The sequence below is a fragment of the Eucalyptus grandis genome, chromosome 7 (assembly GCF_016545825.1).
Source record: "Eucalyptus grandis isolate ANBG69807.140 chromosome 7, ASM1654582v1, whole genome shotgun sequence".
Classification (NCBI taxonomy): Eukaryota; Viridiplantae; Streptophyta; class Magnoliopsida; order Myrtales; family Myrtaceae; genus Eucalyptus; species Eucalyptus grandis.
The window spans coordinates 1,692,355-1,711,877 of NC_052618.1; the positions used below are offsets into that span (position 1 = coordinate 1,692,355).

Sequence of the window (19,523 nt, forward strand, 5' to 3'; positions counted from 1 at the left end):
ACTAATCATAGTATTGGTTTACTATCCTCGTATCAAAGTTAACCAATCCGGCTATAAACTAGCAACAATTCACTAAAATTACTTCACTTCTCAAATTAATTGAACTTATTTACTCGGAATATTTTTTTTTCCGTTGTAATCAAAGATGGACGTTGCCTTAGATGACTTTTTTTTGTTAGAGGAGTCTGCTCATGATTTACTAAACTCAACAAATGGCCTCCACTCAAGCCATAACTCTTCCGATTCCACCATAAACTCCGTCTCGTTCCTCGACATAAGCCCCACCAACACATCCTAAGTCAAAGGACACATATGCCCCTCCCTTGGCTTATCCCACAAGGAAGGGACAAGTGTCAATTTTGTCATAAATATCTCAATTTTATTTGTTCTTAATCTTCCCATAGAATTTCAAAATATCCCTTCTCGCCGCTGCACCGACAAATTTCAACAAAAATATAATAATTCTTTTTAACACAAACTTGTATATTTCGAGAATCTTGTAGGCTTGCTGAGGTTACTTGTTAGCACTTTTGCTTTTTTAGTCTTTTTATTAGGAATAAATGCCATCATTAGCTCAGTGTTATAGCAATTAGGTTCTGCACAGGAAATGCAATAACGTGACCACATGTTAATGTAAACACAAAAATCTACGTGTTAATTTGAAGAAATCATATTTGCCCTAACCTCTACCATATCTCTCTTGCAATTTAATTCATACATTTTTTTTTTGTAACTATTCAATTTTGCGAAAAAGTTAGGGAGGAAATTAAGGGTTGTTATCACTACTTCGACTAGATATATAATGCACCGCACACACATTAATATAACTACATGACACATTAAAAATCACAAAAAAAATTCTTAATTAGATATTTAAGAATTTTTGGAGGTTCATTCAAGAAATAAATTTCAGAGGTAGTTCCGTCCTCCCTCTCTCACGATACCTATTTTATGGAGAAAATATTTCGCAACCGCCACGTCACCCATCTACATGACATATACTTATTTATGTGGATTCATTAATAAAATGACACGTGTCATCTGAAGTTAGAATAAAAAAATTATTATATGAACTCATCTGTCTCTCTCCTCTAGGGCTTGTTGCAGGCGGCGGTAGGCTGAGCGGGAATCAATGGCTCCTCTGTCTCTCTCTTTCTCTCTGCTCCTCTCTCTCTCTACTCTTATCCTATTTATGAGATCCATGAGACCCACTGCTCCATGGCCACCGTCCAAGTGAACCGGCTGGTGGGCGCGGGGCGCCGCCACGTGGCTCTGCTGTCCCCTCGCCATCGGAAGAGCTTCCACTTCTTAGTCTCGTTCTTTTCTCTCTCCACAAGCCGTGGCAAGGCAAGGAGAACTGCTCAATTCAATTCAAATGAAAAAAAAGAGTAAAAAGAAAATAAAAAGCAACAATCACTCGTATATAAAAAAGCCATTATTTATTATTTATAGAGTAGTAGTTGTGGTCGTGTGGAAATATATTTGGAGGATGCCACAATATACTAGGTGGAGGCGCTTATCGGGCGGGCTTTGGTGAAATATTAGGATCGCGCACTTTCTTTCATCCTAATGCGAACGAATTCGTGGATAAGGTGACCACTTCGACCAAATATCATCACTCGAGCCCGCCTAATAGTGTCTTCAGTCCCTTGTGACTCTGACCTGACCTGGTCAGGACAAGCTTGGGGAATCAGACCTCCATGATGCTATTACAATGAAAACGCGTGGTTCCAGATTGTGGCATACATAAGTATTATTCATTAATGTGGTAACAATTAAACGTGCTATTTTCTATATATCATGTTGAGAATAAGTAGTAATCCCATAAATGAGGTGATCAAATCTATCATATCCTAGCCCCGAGCATCCGTTGAGAATGTAGAAATTGAATGATAACATAATGGGAATCACATTAAACTGATAAATAATAACTAAAACCAGCCACCAAGGTCCAAGAAGCACTCACGAGAATTACTTTGGCCCATCGGAGACTTTGGATTTTGTATGATTTTTTTGTAGACTATGTGTGTGTACAGGTTGGGCAAGCAAATGAGTGATTGCTTATTGTCAGGATATAAGGCTCTCATCCGTCTATCTCTAAAGTATTATTAATTGATGCTTATTTCAACATTTCATATGAATACATATTGGGTCTAACCAAAAAGGGAAAATAGAAGGAAGAAAAAGAAAAAACTAAAACTTCAGTGGTATTGTTGCGATGGATACCTCAGGCTTTGCAACTAAAAGCACAAGTTTCCCTAAGTAGTTGATAACCAAAAGGGGTCAATTAGTTCACACTTTTAACCTAAGAATTCTCTCCTCCCCAAATAAAGACGCTCGGATGCGGATGGGCCCCACGAGCAGAAAAGAGAGAAGTGGGGCCCAGCTAAAAATTGGAGAAATATACCAAAAAAAAAGAGATTTCCACTTTTTTGATTTCCACCTTTATTTTACATCACACTGGAGAGGAGAGCTGGGCAGGAATAATAATGGCGGCTGGGGTCTGGTGCTTCTTAAGGTGAATTGCTGATTTTTCTCTTTGCCTCGAGCCGCACGAGCCTATATTTTCTGGCCATTTTAAATAGGAAAAAACCATAAAATTTGATTTTATTTTTTGGTATCATTAAGGAATTATTTTCACTCCGTGATGGAGAAGAGGACTTAGGCCATGTTTGGTTTAGCATTTGGAATGCTCTTTGGGGCTCTAAAGGGGTTTAGCCAAATGCTGTAGTGTTTGGTTCAATTTTTTGAGAACTTTGGGAAGATGCAATTGCATCTCTAAGGGGTTTTAAAGGCTTTTGGGGGAATGGAGGGGTAGAGATCCATTGGGAAATTGCATTTTCGGAAGGCAAGTTGTACTGTTCATCACTGTTCATGCAACTGGTGGAGAAGACGATTGGGGGCCGACGACCGCCGACCAAGGGTCGCGCGTGTCGGTGATCGCCGCTTGAGGGTCGCCCAACCCTGGCAACCTCAGGCGACGGCCGCTTGGGTCGTGCGATTGCCTGGGGTTGCAACCACCCAGGCGATCGTCGCCTAGGGTCGCCCACCCTCGGGCGGCCGTCGCTTGGGGTCGCCCGACCCGAGGCGCCCGTCCGGGGCTAGATCCGGCCATTCGGTGGTCAGATCCGGCGGTCCAGCCGCCGGATCTGGTGGTCTGGTGACTGGACTTCAAAAAAAAAATACAAATATATTTTTGCTTGTTTAATTTAATAAAAGTCAATTATAAATGCAAATTTTATAAAACGGTATTTTGGCCAAAGTTGTTTTTTAATGCAAATTTTATAAAACGGTATTTTGGCCAAAGTTGTTTTTTAATGCAAATTTTACTAAACGATATTTATATTTCGGAAAACCCCATTCACCTAAAGGAATTTACATTTTTGCAAATGCATTATTCAAAAGCCGAACCAAACGGGCCCTTAACCCGGTGCATTTTACTCTTGAAAGACCTAAACTTATATATCGATATATCCTCTATTCTAGCACCATTTAAGGGCATATTTATCGCGTTAATATAAATTCAAGATTTTTTACGACACAAAATATTTTAAATATGTGTCTCATAGTGAGCAAGTTTGCAATGAATTTAGTTTGTGATTTTTTTGGGTACTAACCTTAAATACCTAGGAAAAATGGAAAGTGTTGATGGCGCAAACTTCAGCACGAGACATGGCGCGCATGTATGTAGCCAATATGCCTGACCAAAATAATTTAGAAAGGCGAAGCAAAAGGAGGGAGAAAATTTAGAGGAGATGCGGGTCCCATCTTTGTTATGCATCCCCCCGACAAAGATTTGGCCCCAGCCCTAATTCTTATTTCCATATTTTCTTCATTCATGAATGGTGGTGTGTTGTCATTTCATGCACTCTCCCTCTCCTTTCTATCTTTCCATGCGTCGGCTAACCGACAGAAAAAAAAAAATCACTTTTTCATTATTTATTCACGGGACTTTGGTCACGCAAAAGGGTCTTGTTCCCAGCAAATTAGAAAATAAAAAAAAATTATGCATTTTGCAAGCATGAACAGAAAGGAGGCTCACCACCCGCCTCGGTGGCTTCGCTAGATAAGGTCCTGTTGATCCTTACTTTCAAGGTGAGAGGTTCGAAACCTAATGGAGGCGCTTGGTGCCTTAACTGCTTGCACGGAATGGTGGTTCCCTCGTGCGGTCCCAGGATTTGCCCGCCGGCTACCGGCTGTACAGGGTTCCTTGGATCATAAGAAAAAAAAAAGGAGGCTCGAGAAATGTATGTTTGTCATGTGGCGGCTCTTGGGTTGTCATTCATTCAGGTGATCCTCCCAATCGTAAGGTGAGGGCCATGATTTATCATCCCTGCGCCCATGCTTCCTAATTTAGAGGATCAAGGCGCCCTGGCTATTTTTTTCTATGTTGTTGCCAGGGCCATGAAAATTATTGAGGAGGGCATATGTATCATTTTGGTTCTCTAGGAAATCTATTTTGGACTCTCTCTCTCTCTCTCTCTTCGTAGGTTGGGCTTTCCTTGGCATACAAATGCCATTCCATGTTTGCTTGTTCACGGCTCGACACACTAGCTGGCACTCCTTTCTTTTCCTCTCTCCTAACCACCACCGTCATCTCAAACTCCAATAATTCCCAATTCTTATTTTTTTTTGTCAGTCTTATTTTATTTCTATTCAAACTCTCGCTATTAGATTTTAGATTTTTGCTCTCCCCTTACCGTAGGGCGTGAGGGTCAAAATCCATATTTAATACTGAATTGTCCCTATCCCAACCCCCGTGAATGTGGAAATTCGAATCCTCCACCTCACTCTTTCGTATTGGAAGAGTGGCCATTGGGCAATCCCAGTGATTCAAGAACTAAGAACTCCCACTTCCCCCTCCCCTCTCTCTCTCTCTCTCTCTCTCTCTCTCTCTCTCGTTTGTATAATGGGAAGTTTATTGCTCTTCCATTTTCCCGCACCCCACCTTTCTGAAGAAATCTGAAGTTGCAGCAGAAAGGACAAACCTTTTGCTATCAGAAACTCCGGAAACAGGAGGCAACTCTTGCTAATACAATAACCTCGTAAAATGAAGCGGAAAAAAAGGAAGAAAGAGAGGGAGAGAAAACAATATTTTATGTTGTACCAAATCTTTAGGGTTCTGGGGCCGTTTGGTTCAGCTTTTCCAAGGAGCTTTGGGCCCGAAAGTCCCTTAGGAAAAAAAATTGGTGTTTGGTTCAGCATTTGAAGCTCCCTTTTCCAAATGCTGACCTTTGAAATGCTAAAAGCCAAAGCAGGTCCCCACCTGTTTTGGGCATTTCAGCATTTTCGGCATGCTGGTCTAAGGGATTAATGAATTTTTGCTCAGTGCCTATTTTACTCTCAAAATTTTATTAAAAGTCCAATTTTACCTAATACTAAACAAAACCCTAATTCTTTCCTCTGTTCTGTAGCATTCTCCATCACGTGATGACGGCTCTCTTCTTTGTCTCTCTCTCCTTGCAACTCGCACCACTCCATCAAGATTTGAATTTGAGTACCACTCCATCAAGGCCGAAGTCGTCGCGATGAGCGAGCGAATCCGAGATCCGAGGTTGGTTTTGTTTCTCTTTAATCGTTTGCTTCCTCTCGCGGATTGGCGACGGCTCTGCTTCCTGCTCCTGCATCGGTGAAACCCTAGGGACGAAATGGGGGTTATCCTGTCTTGTGTTGCTGACTTGAACTTGCCCTTTCGATTTGAATCGGTGGCAACAAGGATCAAGGTGCACGAGCTGAGGCAGAAGTCGAAGACCGACCTTCTGACCCAGCTAAAGGAACTCAAGGTCGAACTCGCCCTCCTTCGCGTCGCCAAGGTCACCGGTGGTGCCCCGAACAAGCTCTCCAAGATGTACGTCACTGTTCTTACTTGATTTTCGTGATTTCAATGGTCTACATTGGAGCTTTTTTATGTTTTTGGTAGATGGTAATGTTGGGTTTGGGATGACCATGAGCTTTGGTTATGGTGGTTAAATTGGGTTTTTGCACATATTGAATTTCTTGTTTGTGGAAGTCAGTCAGAGCATGTTGTATTTGTTGCTGTTTATATGATGAATGATCAATGTTTTGGTGATGGGTACTTTTTGGCAATGGGTGGCCGGAAGCATGGGATGGTTATATTTTATAAGGCATTGGAAATTCAGAAAAACTCGATTGGTTGATGAATCTTGAGTGGATAAATGCAAAGAGTTGGCTTTTTGCAAGTAACTTACTGAGATTTCTTTGAAAGATGACGTCGCCAATCAGTTGCTGTGATGTTATGGTAGCTTACGAGTTGGCAACGCTCCTGCTTGTTCCGTGTGCTCCTCAGTGTCAACATCCCTTCAACATCCTACCCTGCAAACATAGCAATGTCATTTATAGCCATTGATGTGTGATAGAATTAAGCTTAAACCCATTGTCATGCTTTATGAATTATCCATTTGCTCACGCCTAAACTTTTTGCCTAGAGACCTGTCATGGATTGAATTCGTCCATAGCAAGGAAACCTGACCTCTAAACCAAAATATTAATTTGCATAGTCTTGCATTCGCATCTCTTACTTGTGTTTCTTTGCAATTTGTTACTAATGGCATTTTATCATGTCTGCATCGAATAAAAGATGGGTCTTATACGAATTGGCCCGATAGACGTCCCATCGTTCAATTGGGCGGATGATCCTTCATGCAATGTGGCGCTTATGCTTAGCGTGAAATCTCTTAAATATTGCAGACTTTTATTACATCATTAGCTGTGACTTTCTGTCTTTCTTTCATTTTCCTGAAATGTTAATTGTGTAGCAAAATAATAGTCATATTTCCATTGCTTTCTGCATTGCCCGTGAAAATTAGTCCTTTCGAAGACGACAAAACCTTTTTTGTTTAGACAAAAGCTAAACATTACGTGGTCCAATATATATTTTTTTATCTTCTTAATCTTCGTAATACGCATGATTAGTATTTTGGGAATTGAATATTTTCTCAATGAGCACGTTCAACAAATGTCTGGACGGTATTCGTAGATAAGATTTTCTTTTCTTCTTTTATGGCAAGGTCATTGAAGCCATACATGGTAGGTGGTGCTGGTGGTTAGGTGGAGGCTAGGCTGAATTTGTGTCCATTGAATGCAGTGTTGACAGAAGTTTCCAGCAACACAAACAACCATGTGTCTATGATATACATTTATATGTCCACGAAATGCTCGAGAAAGACTTACAAGAATACGTCGATGACATCTAAAATCGAGAGTCAATAAATTCTCACGAAGGAATTCAACATTCTCACCATATGTTGCAAGACATCTGTCAAATGCAGCATTAAACTATAAATCAAAGATCTAAACAAAAATCAAATTCAGATTAATGTATGCAGCATAGGAATTCATAGAACCAAAAAGGGCGCAGAAGCAGACGTTTAGGTGATTGAATTATCTATCATTCAGACAACTTGTTAGTTCTCAGTGATCAAATGTATTCTCTAGGAAAACTTGGGAGGCAGTCCACGTCTCAGAGGCATGGCAAATAAGGTAAAATAGTTTTTATAATAAAAAATGTCTTGAAGGGTAAGAAAGAAAAATTATATACAAGTGGAGGAGGGTCTTGTGATTCCCAGCCATATGGCTAGGAGTCTTAGTGGTTAATTGCAATGAAGAGGAAGTGCAATATTATCCTAGCAAAACTAGCGAGAAGAGGATAACAATAAATTTGGTTCGTTCTTAAAAGTAGTGAAAACGATTCGAGTGTTTGAGGAAGATGAATATAAAATCTCTCTCTCTTGAGTTTTCGAGGAAATCTCCCTCCTCCCTCCCTCCCTCCCCATTGTTATCAATTAAAGTAGTGAAAACGATTTGATTGTTTGAGGAAGATGAATATGAAATCTCTCTCTCGAGTTTTTGAGGAAATCTCCCTCCCTCCCTCCCTCCCCCATTATTATCAATTATGGTGATGATCATACGAGGGTCCCAATCGTTTTTTCTAGGACTTGGACTTTATACCTTACGGTGGATAGGGGAAAATCATGTCCATTCAGTAGGGGGCACTTAATCACTAGCTATAAGGATAGTGTCCATCATCATTACTAACTTTTAATGCTAGAAAAATAAATATTTATCTATCATTACAATCCAATATTATCTAATTAGTTATACTAAAATAGATTTTTAGACATTTAGTTTGTATAATTTAATGAGAGGGAGTCTTTCTTCTTTTCCAAATAAAAGTTCAAAAGCTTTCGTTAAGTAGTAGTAGAGGTTTTAGAAGGTTTAGTAAGTTGTTGTTTAACCATATGACTATTTGTCTCCAAATATATATATATATATATTGTAATTCAAAGTATGAAAAGAACTTGAGAAACATTGTTAAAGTCTCCAATTTAATTACAAATATCTTATTATGTAATGAATTCTAACATTGCACATTGAACTACGAATAAAACTTATATGATAAAAAAAAATTGTTTCAACAAATAGGTATTCACATCATGTTGCATATTATATGTTAAGGGAAGTTATGCAATAAAACCTAATATTATCTTCATTCAGGTATTGTACCCAACAATCAACACCACTTGTCATGGATTGAGTAGAGGCGAAATGGGCCTTTTTAACTTGGCAATCGGGCATCGTCACAGGTAAAGTCACAATCAAAAGCAAAATGAAAGAAATAGAATAGGCAATTGAATCATAAACTAAACTTAATGAATTGCTTCTTGGCCTTAGTTTTGACGAAAGACCCGACCAAGTGGACCCGAGAAGTGCTTAATGCGGTGGCATAAGAGCTAAATTTGTCTCCAACTATGTGGCCTTGTAAGTCTCCAATAGGGGTTGCCGTGTGATGAGCATACGAATTGCAAGCAAACGTGGGAATGTATTTTGAGAAAATGCAAAAGTTTTTTGAACTAAAAGGGTTTTTTTGAAATTGAAATAGTATTTGGTAGAGTGCTTTTTAAAAATACATTAAAAAGCAATTTGATGTAAATGCCGTTCATAGTTTATAAAGGATTTTTGGTAAATTTCAATGTTATAAGAAACCTCAAAGCTATGGCACACTAACCTATGGCAATTTGACCTTGGTGTTAATAGAGGAGAGCCCGTGATCTTTTGCACGATCCCAACTCCTTTAATATCAAGTTGAACTTCGCGTAGAAACATGAAATTGAAAGAGGAACTTAGGTAGGTGCAATAGATTAATTCCTCTTTCCATTTCTTTAGTACATTTCGTACACGAGGTTTTGGGTCTTTTGAGAGGTCATCAGCAATATAACATATGAAAAAAGAAGAAGAAGAAGATATTAATTATGATCAATTTAACTTATTTTGATTTATTTATATGAACGTCAAACCCCCTTACTAAAACACATAGATACTAAAAAAAAAAAAAAAAGCAAATCAGCAGCAGGCCTCCCAAAAGCCCAGACACGGGCTTTGGCTTGCAGCAAAAGATTCGTCTCCTTTCTTCTCCTCCTCTTCTCCATCGGTTCACAGCAGCAACAGAGAATCCCGAAGTTGGATGTCCGGTGGTATGGAGAGGCTTCAGAGAATGTTCGCCGGCGCGGGAGGTGGTCTGGGCCACCCGCCCCCCGACTCCCCGACCCTCGATTCATCCGAGCAGGTCTACATCTCCTCCCTCGCCCTCCTCAAGATGCTCAAGCACGGTATGGTTTCTGTCGCTCGATTCCCATTTTTTTTTTTTTAGTGTCGTGGGTTTCTGTCGGCGCGGTTTAATGGGTAATTCCGGTTGCTTGCGGTTGTTCCATTTTTAGTGTGTCTTTGCTTTTTCCCTAAATTGGGACTTGGGATTTGACCGACCAGGGAGGGCTGGGGTTCCCATGGAAGTGATGGGGTTGATGCTTGGGGAGTTTGTGGACGAGTACACCGTCCGAGTCGTCGATGTGTTTGCTATGCCGCAGAGTGGTACCGGTGTCAGTGTCGAGGCGGTCGATCATGTGTTCCAGACCAACATGCTCGACATGCTCAAACAGACTGGAAGGTTTAATTATCCACGCACCCACTTGGTCCCATTTGCTTTTTCTTTCTAACTGGATGGACATCCCTTTCATCGAGCTATTATGTGTTCTGCATTGCAGACCAGAGATGGTGGTAGGTTGGTACCACTCTCATCCTGGCTTTGGATGTTGGCTTTCTGGTGTGGACATCAACACTCAGCAGGTCATCTCTTTTACCCTATATTTGATTCTTATAGGGAGCATGTAAATTGTAGTTACAAACTAATGAAATGAGCTAGAGTTTAGCTCTCATCTGTGGTTGGAAGAGAGATCTGTGATTAGACTTGGTTTGGGCCTTACGTAGGTGGTCTGGATTTTGAATCCCAATCCGGTTTAGTTCGGTTTCTGTCTGGGAACCAAGAACCGAACAACATAGTACAGGTTCAAAAAACTGGGACTGGGAACAGGACTGAATTCCACCAGAACCTAGACCAATCTTGTTCTTCAATTCCTGATTTTACTCTGGAATCATGCTCACCCCCATTTGAAGGTTGTGGCTTTGGAAATTCACTCAGAGAGTTGTACCTCAACATATTTTAAATATTTTCACTCTTGGTTGATAATCATATGATTGGTTTCTTTTGTCCTTTTTTTGCTAGACTATAATTGCTTATAGGTTTCCAGTTTGATCCAATTGTTAACAAGGCTGCTTTTTACTTGTGCTGTGTTCTTATAAAAATCAGAGTTTTGAGGCATTAAATCAGCGTGCGGTTGCAGTAGTGGTGGATCCCATCCAGAGTGTCAAAGGGAAGGTTGTGATTGATGCCTTCCGTTTGATCAACCCACAAACCATGATGCTTGGCCAAGAACCCAGGCAGACAACCTCCAACCTTGGACATCTCAACAAACCGTCCATCCAGGTGAGTTTTGACCAGATAATATTCTTTTTGATTATTGAGTTTTGATCTTATCTCATGGGGTTGACTTCATGTTTCTAGGCATTGATCCATGGGCTGAACAGACACTATTACTCAATTGCCATCAATTACAGAAAGAATGAACTTGAGGAAAAAATGCTACTTAATCTTCACAAGAAGAAATGGACAGATGGCTTGACGCTTCGTCGTTTTGACACACATTCTAAAACCAATGAACAGACTGTTCAGGTAAGTCAAGGTCTTAATCTGTCGCATAAAGATTGGAGAATTGGTCGCGCCAGTCACTTAGAGGTGGATTCTAGACAATGCAAGACAAGACCCTCTGCTTAAGCATATTTTCATCTGATGTCCATTTTTTCCTAATTAATCAAGATCAATTAGCTTGCAATGCATATAGATTTCATTGAACTGGATGCTGAAAAGCTGCCATTTCTTGCAAAACAAATGATTGTTTCCAAATTCAGATCCTTGTTTTAGGTGGATTTTTATTTTTTTGAGTAGGAGTAAGATTCATGCTTTATTATCCAAAAGCTAAGGTCGTGCTTTATGCTTTACATCTAGGCTGAGAAGAAAGCATCCAGGGGAAAAAAATATAGTTGTTTGTTTTGTGATAAGATTGGTTACATAGTGTGGTTCATTCTTTGGTATATTCTCTTCCAAAAACTATTAATGAAAGTACACTGCAGATACACCTCCCCCCTCCCTTCTCTTCTTTTTTTCTCTTAAACGGATTGGCAAAGACCTATTCAATGAAGGGCAACAGGGCAACAATTGATTGGTGACAATCTCTAGTCAAAGCTTTACATGATTCTTGGTGCATACTCTGGACAGGTGTTACAGATATATTAGGAACATTTACGGCAATGGACAGGGATGACATTGTGTGTGGTGGTGTAATAAATGCCTCAAGTCTGAAGACTTGAATATGGGTTTTCTTGTAGGTCCATTTAAGTAAGTGGAGGATATATATAATTCACCCGTGGCAGGATTAGGAAAGTGAGGAGGGTTGTTGGCCAGTGAGTATAACCGGTGATCGTTTGTATCTTATTAGAGTCCAATAACGAGTAGTGGCTGGCCACAATATCCATATGGTAGGGCCACAGGAAACCCATCTTTTTCTGCAGTTCATTATGAATATCATATCAGTTGGTTGGTGGGCGGATGTTTTTCATTTCTATTTATGGCACAATCAAAATGAGTTGATTTTTTCCCCCTTCCAATCTTGCAGGAGATGCTGAATTTGGCAATCAAGTATAACAAGGCAGTGCAGGAGGAGGATGAATTGCCACCAGAGAAGCTGGCGATCGCGAATGTGGGAAGGCAAGATGCCAAGAAGCACCTCGAGGAGCACGTTTCCAACCTTATGTCTTCCAACATGGTTCAGACCTTAGGGACCATGCTTGATACCGTAGTCTTCTAAGGCCCTCCGAATCGGCATCTTATGTCACCTGCATTCTGCACAACTCTGTATCATCTTTTGCGGCGGTGTTCCGGGACTAATTATTACATCGGCTTGATCAGTAGACGCTGCAGCTTGTAAGAAATCTAGCCCTTTGTTCTCTGCTTTGCTTGTATCCCCATTCAAACAATTCAGTTACCAATTTGTTCTTATCCAAGAAAGGGAAAGGAAAGGAGACGGTTTGTCCGCGAGCCTCTGTGACATGATCTCTGATACTAAATAACGGGGCAGGTCTCCTGTCTCCGTTCAGTGGGGGACGATGAATGGAGTTGACAAAGATGTAGCCACCGCATCGCCCCGTGGGCGGACATGAGACAAGAACTTGGGCATGCATCGTCATTGCTTTACTTAGCAGCCACACGAGCCAAACGTTGTGAAGAGTGCCTCCACAACATAAAGTGTTTATGTTTTACAATTCTAATTAGAAGTAACACAGCGATGAAATCTTAAAGTAACTTATACCGGAATACACACTCGGCATCTTTAGGTTGTCATTGTACCGTACCTGAGTCGCATAGCCAAGTGGTGCGACATGTTGGCGCCGCCGTCACCAGCAAGGAAGAGCCGATCGAAGTTGGCATGGTCCCTGAGCCACAGCTCGCACCGGGCTTCCTCCGAAGTGATCCACTGCAGAGCAGCCCAGGAAACATCGTAGGCCGTGGGGAGGGCGTGCTCGGGACTCGGCGATAGTCAACGGAGATGAGGACAATGTTGCACTCGGCAACAAGGGCATTGAGGCTGGAGTAATATTTGGGGTCAGCAATGGAGGAGATGATGAAGGCCCCGCCGTGGAAGTAGAGGACGAGGGGGAGTTTTTGTGGTGGCGGATGCCAAGGAGGGGCGGTAGATCCGGGCAGAGACGCCAGCGTCGGGGAGGATGAGAATGTCCTTGGATTTGACTCCGGTCTCGGGGTCAAGGCCAGGTGGGGCGATCTCGAAGCCGGCAAGGCGTTCGAAGGTGCCGTCCTTGTAGACTCTGATGTAGGGGAAGATCTCGAGCGAAACCTCCTTGGATGAATCCATGTGAGAGAGAGAGAGAGAGAGGTCAACGATATTGATCAGAGATAGGTGAAGATGATGAATTGAGAGACAAGAAACAGCGATGGCTCGAAGAGGGAAAGAAAGCGGGTCTATTTATTGAGGAGGAAGTTCTGGTAACTACAAGCAATAACAACTTAGGGAAACAACAATGGGTTTATTCATCTATTTTTTCCTTGAATAATATATAGCTAATGTTTGTTCGTGAAGTAATGAGATTGTGCATGCCATCATTTGCTCTTTTATACTCAATGGATGAATACTTCTCCGGGATGTGGTGCAATTGTGAGCGCTCTACATAAAAGTCCATTTCAATTTAAAAGAAAAAAAGAAACCATTTTTACTAGAAAGCTCCTCCTTCTAAGACATTTCAATGTCAAAGGGAAGCATTCAATCACACCATAAGGACTTAACTTTTATTACTTATTAAAACAAACTATTCTCCCAAGAAAACAAAAAACTTGCAGCTGTAATAGAAGATAAACAATTCCAAAAGATAAAATGAAAAGCATATAATATGCAAAATTTACCTTTCAGCAAAGCTTGAAATTCGTCTAATTTGTATAAATCGAAACTTTCCTAAGAAATGCATATGTAGGGTTTTTTTAGGTGTGCTTTTCTAAGAAATGTGATACCATTTTCATATTGACGGTGTCAAGTGTGATATCCTGAAATTTGGCCCTATTTCGAATATATGAAATTGTTGTTTCGTTGACAGGCTTATGGTTGTTTATGCGCTTATTTTCAAAAGCTTTAAAGATAAAAAAAAAAAAAACAGTTGCCCAAGTTTATTTTAAAAATGATTGTTGGGCAAGAAATAGAGAAAAAAAATGAGATGTCAGGTTTGGATGGCAAAATTTATTGGATCAATAAGTTTAAACTAGGTGTGTGTAAAATTTGATGGATTAATTTTGGGGGGATAAATCAATAGTTCCCCAATCCACCTTTGCCAAAACGCACTCCAATTTCAGACCTAAAACTTAACCCATTTTTGAAAAGTGAAACAATCAAAAGGAGGGCAAAAAAAGGAAGAATCTCCTGAGGTTAGGAGGAATGATGGGGAAAAAATATCCTCATTTTCATTGACTAAGGATGTTTCTTTTGTCGAATTGCCCTAGCGATACAGCTTAAAGAGGGATCCAGAGGGAATAGTTGGAAATAATTTGAAGGTAAATGATGATTTCTAATAAAATAATTTACACAAGAATTTTAAGACCACGACTAATCTTACCGACAAACTGTTATAAGAAACTACAAACAAAAAGATAAGTCCACCATAATTAGAGGCGTCCCCCAACCTCTTCTCACATTTCACCATAACTAGAGGCATCCCCCAACTTCTTTTCGCCCGTGAAGGCTGATGTGGTAATTTTTAAATATTTTTTTTTGACTTTTTAATTAATTTTTTTTCTTGTCCTTTTCTTTTTCCTCCTTGTTCTTGGCCTTCTTCTCGCGCAATGCAATGGCAAGTCGGCGAGCTAGCCTTCATTGTGGCTGAAAAATCAAATTTCAGAAGTAAGTTTGATTGTAATTTTGGGATGAGCTGAATAGACATTACTTTTATTTTGGAGGGCTATTTTGTAGGGTTGATCCAAAAAAAGAAAAAAAAAAGAAAAAGAAAAAGGCTGGGACTGAAAGAATTCAGTGCAAGACGTGTTGCTTTTAAAGTTTAGAAAATGTGAATCTTTCCTACTTTGGTAAGTTAAACAATTATTATGTATCAACTATTTTCAGAAACCGTAATCCACTTTTTGGCTCATTTTGGGCCATTTTCGAGTTTATGCCGTGATTTTTGTTGCTCAATTCAATAATGTAGTCAATTAGTTAAGTAAGCCAATAGAGGAAATAATTGAAGAATCCAAGCTAGGCAAGACTAAATTTTTGGCCTGACCCAAAATGAGCTATAAGGTAGAATCAGCGAAAAAGGACTGCCACTTCAGTCTTGGCCTTCAGGTTTTTATTTGCACCTGTGTACAAAATAAATTCATTAACTTGCCATTCCCAATGTTGCTTTTTCGGTAATGACTTTATACACGAGAGTCATAATAATGAAAAAGAAAAACAAAATCGGACATGTCCATGACCGTGAGTTGAGAGAAACAACGGTTAGGTTGATGAGAGGGGGGTGGGGTACACGAAAAAGAAATAAGAGAGTAGAAAATTGATAAATAGCTTATGCGACGTGGAGCTCCATCTCCTGTCAAGAGTAGATCACCTGGCTAAGAGGAAAATTGGAATGATTAGATATCCTACCGACGACCGCCCACCCTTTGGATATGAAATGTGGTAGGTGCGTGGGAGATTTGAGAAGACACCGTGGTTTGTGAAAGAAAATAATTCTACTTATTTTTACCTCAAGTTAAAATTAAAATTGCTTTGGATATGTTGATGTATAATAGAAAATCTCTAACAAACTCACAAATTTAATAGCCAAAGTCCTAGATAATTACCTCAAGTTTGCGAAAAAAGAAGTTTTATTGGACAAATAGGTTGAATTAAAAATAATCACAAAAGACAAACTTTATCATAAATAGTAATGAGCACATAAAATCTCTAGATAATTTAGCTTGAGTTCGAGAAAAATGAGGATTTATTGGAAAGATAGGGTTGAATTAAACCTAATCACAAAAAAAAAAAAAACATTTATCATAAATAGTAATGAACATGTGTTCGTGTAATATTATTGCATCTATCCACAGAATCTTAGGACTTTGCTAGGAACTTTTTTAGGTTACTGATGTCAAGATTATGGATGTATTACACCCTTATACTAATTATGTAAGAAAACATATGTTTAGAATTTTATGCTTAAACAATTTATCTATAATTTAATTCAATAACTATATACGTGTGTATATATGTCAACAACCATATATCTTCAACCACATATTTATGACGTTTCAAGTTTGTGTGGTGGTTGTTTATTCAATTTTTGTGTGAAGATTAAAAAGAGTATCCAAACAAAAGAATTAACATAAGGATGATTTACAAGCACCATCCATGTGAAAAATGCCTCGGATAAAATTTGGGGGAAAATATGACTTTTATGGATTTAACAAGAGCTAAAAGGTTGTGACTATTCATGAAGAAACAAGCAAACTCAAAGTCTCTAATCGGATCAAAAAGATAGATTTGCATATTTTCACCCATCGACAAGAAAAAAAAGAGAGTAAATATCTAGGAAAAAACTGAAAGGATGCAATCATTTAGGACAAATTGGTTCAATATCTTTCTCAATAAGAAGTTTGTATTTAGATTGTAACCATTTCAAAGAAAGATTTATAGGATACCACATTTGGAGGCAATATGGCTCCTTATGTAGTCTATGTGACTAATCTTCATAATTGAACCTTCTCAAACTTGAAATCTTTCAACTTCTTTTTTGCTTCCTCTTTTATGTAGCGTATGTGACCTATCTTCATAATTACTAGTCAATTTGGAAAAACAAAAAAGTAACTATTTGCATGAAAAATAACTTTATACATTTTTCCATGAGCCAATCATCAAGCACACAGAAGTATCGACAAGAAAAAGAAGAAACCAAATTTTAGTGAAAAAAATTAACCTTTTTTTTTTAATACCATTCTTTCCTTCTGCCTCTTTTTCTTTGAAAGAGCTCTTTGAACTTTTATCTCCACCTCACAATATAGCAGTAGATAGCTGAAATCTGTTGACATTGATAACGCATCTCAAACATCCTGATCTTTTCATGAGATACCATGCTCAACTTGGACCTTGGGCACAAATTTCCTTAACCATGCCTCTAAAGTCTATTCCTCTTGTCTATAGAGTGAAAAACAATTCCTCACAATTCTAAAAATAAGATCAAAATTATGTTCCCCTATTTTAAAATGGGCAAGAAATGAAGGCTCATGTCGAAAAGGGCAAGCATCAGCATGCCCTTTCTAGCGTGATATAAAGAGGGAAATCAAGAAAATGGGAATGGGGACATGCTTTTTCTACTCCTCATAAAACCATTATCTCATAGCTACCAAGCTTGAACTGAGAGTCACTTCAAGAAAAGACGATAATCATCAATTTTACAAAACAAAACAATGAAAATCAAATCAACAAAAGACCAATATTGCACCTAACACCTCAATTTCTTCCTCTATAAAATGACTATCGAGCCCGTGCAGCTTCCATCCTAATTCTGAATCATCCCATCGTTCCTCTTCCTTTTACTTCCATTCCGGTTCCTCTCCAAAGAAGAGGATGCTTTCTTCTTTCTTGTTTCAAAGCAATTCCCCAAGCAACTTCATTTCAGGATGAGACACCACATACCGAGATACTTATTATTTTATTATTTTTATATTTTCGCACTGTGTTTTGGTGAATAAAAAACTCACCGCTTCAATTTATCTTTTTGAAATATTAATTACACTAAAAAAAAAAGGCAGTGTAAAGTATCTTGAGATTGCAAATAATAATCATAAAATGTTTCATAATTCATTAGCCATTGAGGAAAACCTCAACAAAATTTAATTCATCTAACTTGCATGTGATTTTCATCAATTTGGCAAAGGAGCTTGTGCATCTATTTATTCCCTCCAAAGACATGTATACATAAAATAAAATAATAATAGAAAAACCTAGTCAATGATTAGACGTATTGATTAAGGAAAATATTTTCTTGATCAAAACTATTAAACTCCGGTCATCTTTGGATCAAAATTAATTTTTTCTTTTGGGGCCAGTAAATCTTTAATATCCATCAACTATCTTTTTAACTAAAAAAAAAAAAGAGAAAAGATAATTTAAATAGCTATTTAGCTACTTGGCAAATTTTAAGAAAACATGGCCGTCAGAGTTCCTTTGCTTCTCTTCTCCTAATGGGAACAGAAGACGGGCAATTTATTTTTCCTTTTATGTATATTTCTCTATTTTTGGCCTGCCCCACCACCTCTTTTCCCTTGGTGGCCCATCTGCCATCTGGGTGTCTTTATTATTTGTTATTTTCTTTTTGGGTCATGTGGGTTTCTTGATTATGTGTTCAAGGTCCCTCCTCTCTCTCTACTCTCTTCTCTCTCCGTGGAATTTTAAATTTGTTACCGTTGTTTCCAGTCTCTCATCTGCATCGGGATGTCTTTTTACTCGAAACCCTACATTTTACTTTAGGAAAAACATGGAGAAAAAATTATCATTGTTTAAAAAGTGAGAGTGTATCATATGTGTGAAAGTATAGTATTTTAAGATTAGATATGGTGCAAATTGCAATTTCGAATAAGTAAAGATGGTTAGGTTTTTTGCAATGTTTCTATAAAATGTTTTGGAAATATCCATATAATAATTTGGACTTTGGTGGATACGATTAGATTTGTCCGACTATCCCTAATCTTATCGACTTTTATTTCTATTTGCCTCTTCAAATGAAGGGGATCCCATTGACAAATACTTTGTGAATTGTTTGCCCATACACTTGCATTTACGAAAAAGAGTGAAGATAAAATTCAAAGAAAAACTGATTTATTTATTTATTTATGAGTCTTCAAATTCCCTATCTCATTAAGCTGCCAAACACGCTGAAAGAAAGAAATTGTCATCCCATTTTTGCACCGTTTTCCGGTCCATTGTTAAATACATGGGCATATATTTGCTAAGGCGACTAATTAAGGAGATATTATAATTTTCAGTGCGGGTATATTTTCGAGAGCGTTGAGCGTCACATGGTAAGGGTGTGCATGAAAAAAAATTTGAAACAAAAATTGATTTCTCAATTTCTATTTCAGAAATTAAGAAGTTAAAATTTTAGCTTCTAATTTCTTCTTCAAATCCATTTTTGGAATAAAGATCTATTCTAGAAATAGAAAAATCAAATTGTGTTACCAAACAAATTGATGTTCCAAACTTGTTTTGGGAAACAGAGAAATAGAGAAATAGAAAAGTAGAAATTTTATCATGCGCGCCCCAAATAAGCAGAACAAAGCTAAGCACTTCCTTTCTTGTTTAGTAATTGAGCCATAAACTCTCCATGAACTCTTCTAACGGTGGAGACCATAGAGTTTGCACATCCTTCAAAGGACAATTCTAGGTATATGGTGATGAATGCCTCAGAACTCACATAATTTTAACCAAAAAATGATAGCACCTATTTCCACCATATAAATTACTTTATAAATTGCTTTATACACACCATATAATTTAAATTTAAATAGTTCAAATAGCCATCTT

General features: G+C 38.6%; 1 protein-coding gene and 1 pseudogene across 1 annotated transcript; one reads left to right on the forward strand and one right to left on the reverse strand.

Moving 5' to 3' along the window:
- Positions 1–9,369: 9,369 nt before the first annotated feature.
- LOC104452479 (26S proteasome non-ATPase regulatory subunit 14 homolog) lies at positions 9,370–12,477 on the forward strand. The gene is made up of 6 exons (XM_010066957.3): positions 9,370–9,626; positions 9,784–9,961; positions 10,059–10,140; positions 10,661–10,837; positions 10,916–11,083; positions 12,084–12,477. The coding sequence occupies exons 1-6, from the start codon at positions 9,482–9,484 to the stop codon at positions 12,273–12,275; spliced, it is 942 nt and encodes a 313-aa protein (XP_010065259.2). The 5' UTR covers positions 9,370–9,481; the 3' UTR covers positions 12,276–12,477.
- Positions 12,478–12,635: 158 nt separating this feature from the next.
- LOC104452480 lies at positions 12,636–13,352 on the reverse strand (annotated as a pseudogene).
- Positions 13,353–19,523: the final 6,171 nt, after the last annotated feature.